We start from the raw sequence: 7,958 nt of genomic DNA on the forward strand, positions 1-7,958 counted from the left end.
ATGCCCTCTACGATTTAGAGTGGTGAGTTTAGGAATTATATTGAATTACAGCACCGACGAGATATATATTCTCGTCGGTGGCCCGGTTCTGTTCCAGGAAAGACGGCCCGGTTCTGTGCCATGCTAAAGCGGCGATGGCACGAAAGTGGGAACGCCGAAGCCCCGGGCGTGAGCACTCTCCCATCCTCTCTGCCTATACCTCGTCTTTGGTTCCAGTTGGTAATACAGGATGTGACACGAAAACGGTAATGGGGTTACGTGACCCCACAAAAGTGGGACACGAAAATACATTGGATGATAGGTCTATCCTATATCTCGTCTGTGGTAAAAATCTATTGATACGGGTGCCGCCTTAATGCGCCACGCACAGTTCGTATGGTACGGGCCTGAGGTGGCTCGAGAACTTGACCGTCACGGGGAGTGAGACGCACAGCGGGGTCTTGCGGGGAATTGCTATTAATTCCGAAGCCTAGTTTACTCTCTACTCCTATACTTCGTCTTTGATAAAACGATGAAATACTAAAACGCGATAAGCAATAATTATTGATTTACCAAATATCGTTGGGCAAACATCTTTAACCATATTCTGTTCAGTTTTTCGCTATCTTCTGTATACGAATTCATGTCATAGTAAAAAATAATATATATCGTTGATTATGAATATACGAAGAAACTGTTATTTTAATCAGGAAGAGGTTAGAAATCACGATCGATCACAATTATCTTTTCCAATAACCACAAGTATTGGTCGAATTTCAATATTTTATTAATCGTGTAAGAAAATCTCTCGATCCTCGATATCTCGTTAATCGATGAAAAGTGAGTTCAGTGCGCCACCTACGGAACATATTCTTTTTAGATGGAAAGAGAACAGCGTAAGCTGTTTCGTTCGTTAGGGGTATGTACCACGGTTGATTGCAAGAGGATCCTCGATGTTGTGAACGCAGACTCGCTTGACAAATATTTCTGGATAATGCATATCTCCGAAGTAGACGAATTTTGAACTAACAATTTACTGGCGACAGATTAGGCAACCTCGTAATGCATAACGAGTCCATTAAATTCCATAAAAGAACGGTCCTGTTGAATTTTTTAAACTAAACACATTTTGATCGTGCCTTAGGCCGTTCGTTCGGTCTGGCGACAAGACCTCTCAGATCTGCCCTGCTCTGTTGACATGGCGGTCGTCGAGGAATTTGATTATTTGTGTCGTTTATGCGCGACCAAGACTGGTATTCTAATGGGATTACCGATCTTCGAAGCCGGTGATCAAATGCGTAATATTGACAAAAAAATAGCCGCGTGTTTGCCAGTGCAGGTAAAACCATATATAAAGTAGAGGTCCGATTTCACTGCAGTCTTTAGTATTCTGTCCTCACCCCCTCTTCCTAATTTAACTATAAATAGAGAACGAAAATTGGTGCAAGGTTTCACGATCTTATAACAATGATCATCCTGGCTATTAGTTTTGATAACATGCAATTTATATAAAGACTACCATACTAGTTCATAAATGTCTTAACGAGAAGAGTATTGTGTTAGCTAATTAATTGTTTTCAGGTGTCTATGAGCGATCAGTTGCCGAAAGTGGTCTGTGAGGAGTGCGCTTATAAATTGGACCAGTTGTTTGATTTTCGTGAGAAATGCTTACATACAGAAGGGATGTTTATGGAAATGTTAAAGGCAATTGCTAAAGAAGAAGTTGTTCGCATAACAAAGCATGACTTGGATGAAGTTGAAGAAATGAACAGAATTCAGAGGGACATAGATAGAATACAAAGTAATATGGATAACGTACAAAATCCTCAAGAGACAACAGAAACTACTATACACACGATGCAAGTTATGGATGAAATGGACTTAGCAGGTGGTGAACAAGTTGTTACGCAAGATCAAATAGGACAACAGGATGCCAGTATCGAGGTTACAGGTATCGACTGTTTAGATGGAGATACAGTCAGAATGGTCAACGAACACATACAAGAAGTAAATACACCAGCAAATTCTACAGTTGTGTCTCGAGAAACAGCAGTGGCTCGGAATTGGCTTTTGCCATTTCTCGGATCTGAATACCTATTCGGCTTGCCTTGTTCTTGAGTGGGTCAAAAGTTTATGGGTCCCATAAAGTTGTTGGCCAATTAGCAATATCTTTTGTTGGCAAAGGATAGAATATGACATATCCTCTCGTTCTGGCAATAAGCGGTGTCGAGTAAACAACTTCAAAACAAAAAGAGGGGATAGAAATTTTCTATTCTCAAAACAATCATTGGTGCCGTTTTTCAAAATAGAACTGTATATGGTTACATTGTGCTTGCTGAAATAGCATTAGAGAACTAAATTTTATTTGTTAATAATAATTTTGACAGCAACAACATAATATTTCAATTATTATTTATGCCTCTATAACTTATTTATATAATGATATTGTAGGTTTCCAATCATCAAATAGCTGTACATCTAGAAGGAGATATGACTGTAGTCGGAAATTTAACAGTGAGCGATCATTTGGGTCAATTAGGAATAAATTATGTGACTTCAATAACTCCGGAAGATCAAAATAGAGGGCAAATAGTACATTATTGCGAAAATGTAAAATTCGAGTCTGTACCAATAAAGGAAGAATATCATAGATTGCAAGAAAGATTAAATGCGGAAGGATCTACAAATGTACTGGAAAATAATGTAAGACAGAACAATATAATAATAACTTTTTGAATAAATAGACTTGAACAATGAAATTTATATAATAATTTTAATCCACAGACATCGCACAGTGATTTTCCTCCAACTCGCTCAGAAGCTGATAGCGATATAGAAGAGGCACGTGTTGTGGAGACTGAAACTTCTATGCATACAACTACTCAAACAGAGACTTTAGCATCAACAAGTCAAGTAACAACTGGAAGCTCAGAAATATTAGTGGAATATACAAAAGACGCAAAAAATTCATTGTTAGAATCTACATTAAATAATCCAACGATCGATGAAACAGGTTCTCATTGGTATGTGTGTCCATTTTGTAACGAAGCTATTTTAGAGTCAAGTAATATGGTAACACATTTTGAGCAGTACTTTGTTTGCTGCTCGTGTGGTTTAAATTATACGAACATAGATGCGTTGAATGTACATAAAGAAACTTGTGATACACATAAAAGTAAAACACTCAGTAGTGAAGTACAAGACAAAGAATTAGAATTGTCACCATCTCAAAATGGTGTGAACACAAATGAAAAGAAGCAAGCGCCAGTAAGACAAAGATGGACACCAAAAGTTTGTACCCACTGTGGGAAACAGTATAGGACAAATTACAAATTGCAAGAGCATATGCGAAAACATACCGGTGAAAAGCCTTTTCAATGTGTGACTTGTGAAAAAGCATTTAGAAGTAAGATAGGGCTTGCGCAACACACAGCTACTCATACGGGACAATTTGATTACAATTGTTCTACATGTGGCAAAGGTTTCCAGTCAAAAAGCTATCTTGTTCTTCACCAAAGAGTACATTCAGACTTGAAGCCGTTTCCATGCAATACGTGTGGCCAACATTTCAAAACGAAACAATCTCTATTGGACCACCAAAACAGACATCTCGGTGTTAAACCGTATGTGTGTGAAATTTGTGGTAGAGGTTTCATAACTAAAGGACTTTGTAAAAGTCATCAAAAAATACATTCGGGTATGGATAACCGACAATATCCGTGTGTGGTATGCAATAAGATGTTCGTTAGTAAAAGTTATCTTAACACACATCTTCGCATTCATACTGGCGAGAAACCATACTTGTGTGAGGTTTGTGGAAAAGGATTTTTAACGCGAGTTGACCTCAAAATCCATTCGACAATGCATACCGGGGAAAAAAGCTTTAAATGTGATATGTGTGGAAAGGTGTTTGCTAGAAGGGCCGCATTACGATGTCACAGAAGATTGCACACGGGAGAACGACCCTACAGGTGCGATATCTGTGGCAAAACGTTTACACAGTTTACTCCGATGGCTATTCACAAGAGACTGCATACCGGAGAGCGACCGTACGAATGTGACGCGTGTGGTAAAACGTTTGTATCCAGATCAACCATGATGTGTCACAAGAAGAAACATCATGCCACTGTGCAAACTATGAAAAAAGAAGAACCAGTTCCTCGTCAGAATGAAGTGAAAAATGTGTTACCAGCTGAAATTGTGCTTCGAGATTCGCAAGAGGGAATTCAGATTACTGCTGATTGAATTTTTGAAAATAAACACAAGGAAAGTACTGACAATGTTGAAGTTAATATAGACAGACGAGAGAAAAGAAAACATTGAGTCTGCATTTTACAAGAAGCGGCTTTAGTCACCATAATGTATTCCTTTACTGTAGCATATACGTTTAAAACTGTATACAAAGAATATATTTTCGAGAATTCTTTGTAAGGGGTAAAGATATGTTTTCTAAAATTACACACAAATATGGGAAAAGAAGTGAAATTGAACAATCACTTATATTTCCTTTTTATATCGGTATGAATATTTTACCGAATTATGTCGATACTTTTAAATGATCTACTTTTTGTATTGTCCTACAATATGTTTGAAGATGAACGGTTACTGTTAATTGAGCCACAAAAGATGTATACACGTATATATGTGTATATATAAAAAATATATAAATATATTTATACATACGTATGTATATGTGTAGTTATAACTATGTAGTCAACAACTTAAAAATAAGTTATGAAAGAGATACGTACGTAATAACCGCTTCAGTCTATGATATTATAGTCTTTTACTTATAATAATCAATTTTCCCAACAATGCATATTAAAATGCTTCTTAATGTAGAAATCTATGATAAAACAATACTTGTGTTTTGTTTTAGTGAAGAGCTCAACTATTTGATCAATCTAACAGAAATGAATATCATTGAAATGAAAAGATTTATAATTTAATTTTTAATGTATTTCGAAGAAATGCGATCACGCATCACTCGTAAAACAACAAGAATCATATTTACTTAAAAAGATATTCAGTTATGTTAACACAAGACAGTTTGAATACAGAACATATTTACAGTTCACACTTTACATGTATTAAAGCATTGTTAAGAATATTATTGGAGAATTAGATAATGCAGCTTTTACTGACTATAATACAAGAAACATAATTATGATAAGGAAAACGAAATATTTTCTTATTAAGACTAGCAAAATATTAAAATATTATTTAATAAATCAAAGGCTGATAGCTACGTTTATTATGCAAGGATTCTATTAAAAAAGTGATTATATCTCGTCAATGGCGTCTCAGCGATGCTCTTTAAAGTGAAACAGCTTTCAGCACTACACAAAGTAGAAATTGTGATATATTATTACTATAAATGAAATGATTACATTATTTGTAAATTTGTGATGATTGTAATATTACTATTCACAAACCCTCTCGGTATAAAATACAAGAACTTTACAGTCAACTTTGGAGTTATTTTAAGTACACATCATATACCTATTCACGTTATTCATATATACTTCTCTCAATGTTTCAGAGAGGGAGACTGAAAATAGTAACAAATATCTTTCACTTGCGGGAAAGGTTTTTGTTCAATTTTGTTATCAAGTAAGGGAAATCCTGCTTAGTGAAAAACATAGTCGAGTTTAGTAAAAATTATTTTTATTTCGAAACGGTATTAAATAATAACGTCAATTATAAGGGCTGCCAAATCAATACTTGACTTGCAATCGTTTCTTAGCAGCAATAACATTGTACGAGTGTTACACGCGTATGCCATTCTTTTTTTTACACCTTTTACAAATGGACATAAACATATTTTTGCCTTTAAATACATTATTACACTGACTTGTTATACAACTATTACATACGTACACCCGTGTGTATGCATAATGTGTATGCGTCTAGCGTGATAACTTCAGTTACAATCGATGATCATATTGATCTACATCGTTCTACAATTGACGACAAATATTTAATCTATAATTTGACATTAACTACCTATGCAAGGCATCGATGACGATATATTTTTTACTTTGTTACGCTGTGTCTTTTTTTTTTCTACACTATAAGCTAGGGGCCCCTAACATTATTAGGATAGTGAATTTAATGGTTACATCGACTGTGAGGATTTCAGGATCATAACACATTAGTTTGTCATGAACTTATTTTAAGCATACGTCGTGCGTTCCCCCGTTGAACTTCGGTAAATACAAAATACATATAAAATTGTAAATAGCCGCGATAAAGAGAGAAACTTATAGAAAAATGTAACAATGTAAGATACAAAATACGTCCATCGTTGTTTGACATACATACGATCTCCTGTCGGCGTAGACGCTCGTGACTCGTTCGCTTTTTCTCTTTTAGTTTCCTTTTTACATCACTTCGCATTCGCTACGTCCAAACATTGTTATTATATAATTATATTGTTGTAAGCATGCAGGTATAGGGGCCCTCGCTAAATCGGTGGTCCGATGGCGTTAATAAATTCTCTAGTTTGCTTTCAAAGACTGAATTTCACACATCGGGTCTCGCAGTCCTTTTTACAATCTCCTTGCACGTCTTCCTTCGAACAACATAACGTTCTGCTTTTAAAAACTCAGCGACCAGAAAGCTGACGAAAATACTTTACACCAATTCAACACAATCTTGCGCTAACCAGACATCCGATCATGACGTATTACAAATCTGTTTTTTAAAAGCTCATTATTAACCGTGATCAAAATTCTGGTACTGCTAACGAGAAAACGTGTCAAAGTGACATTCGCCAATGTATTTTTATGTAACTCTGGTAGAAAGCAGTTGTTAAAAAAATATTTGATGCTTATATTTTTTTGTCGACTATCGCTTATGTTGAAGGGGTGAAAACAGTGCATTTACATATTTGATCGAGCATCTTGGAAACTACTATGTATAGCTAGAGGTATGTTTTACATATTTGTAAAACTAGTAATTCAGCAGGACTGTGCTAAATGAAGCTGTGGAAACAGATTTGTTTCAGTGATACATTTAACGCATTAGCTATCAACGATTATTTTACAATTTTTAAAAGTTTATACTTTATAGTTAAAAATTGATTCTATTTACTAATAGAACTAGCAGTAGTGAGCTTACTAGCTCACTTGTAAGACAAGAAGATTTTTTAAGATCCTTTTTGATATAGTACAATCATGGAAAATATCATTGATAGGTTTTCGGTAGAGTGTCAAAACAGTACTTTTTTTATTCATTTTCTAGTCCAGTGTCCAATTTAATGATTTACGATATTTAAATCCCTAACTTTAGGAAGCTGTTCTCACATTTTCAGTATAAACGATGGCCAATAAAAAAAATGTACACGTAATATATTTTTATAAGAGCTACTTTTTAGCAAAATTGCGTGAAAATCAGTGGTTAAAATTGTAAAATTTTAAGCACCATCACATCGACCTCATATTACTTCGTTTGCCTCTTACCCTCATAAAAATAGCCAATTGGTAGTAAATAACATTTACAAAAGGCGCAACACATACACGCCGAGGCTTCACGAAAAAAAAAAACTGTAATCATAAAAGACATCGTGGACAAGACCAGAACAGAAATCGTGCGTTACACAAGCAATTTTTTATAACATGGACCGTCAAGTTGTTTAGAAGAAAGTTGTTTTTGCCAATACGTTTATTTGAGTCACGTGTACTGCCCTTTTCGGCCAGGCTCATCATTCATTTGATGTAGCCTCGGTCGCGATCGTAGCGAATTCATTCAAAACCTCCGATAAACGGGACGTTACATCTTGTATTCGATTATATACATATATATCTTACAAAGCACCATGAATCTCTTTCTATACAATACATATAGGGTGTCTAACTTATTTGATACAAAGCTATAAACAGTCAATCAGGACGTACAACTCTTACATTTTACGTTTTTCTTCGATTGTTTGCTTAAATACACATATCTACGTGTATAAATTTACATACAAGGTGTTC

General features: G+C 35.3%; 1 protein-coding gene across 2 annotated transcripts; it reads left to right on the top strand.

Annotated features, from left to right (window-relative positions):
* The first annotated feature begins 507 nt into the window (after nt 1-507).
* On the top strand, nt 508-6,846 carry LOC143363626 (uncharacterized). 2 transcript variants are annotated; one of them, XM_076804195.1, is made up of 4 exons: nt 508-898; nt 1,561-1,986; nt 2,431-2,682; nt 2,764-6,846. In XM_076804195.1, the coding sequence occupies exons 1-4, from the start codon at nt 860-862 to the stop codon at nt 4,222-4,224; spliced, it is 2,178 nt and encodes a 725-aa protein (XP_076660310.1). In that variant the 5' UTR covers nt 508-859; the 3' UTR covers nt 4,225-6,846. The 2 variants fall into 2 exon arrangements, with proteins under 2 accessions (XP_076660310.1, XP_076660306.1); XM_076804191.1 differs by having other exon boundaries at nt 510-1,318.
* Nucleotides 6,847-7,958: the final 1,112 nt, after the last annotated feature.

Source organism: Halictus rubicundus, chromosome 2, assembly GCF_050948215.1.
Source record: "Halictus rubicundus isolate RS-2024b chromosome 2, iyHalRubi1_principal, whole genome shotgun sequence".
In the NCBI taxonomy this organism is placed as follows: Eukaryota; Metazoa; Arthropoda; class Insecta; order Hymenoptera; family Halictidae; genus Halictus; species Halictus rubicundus.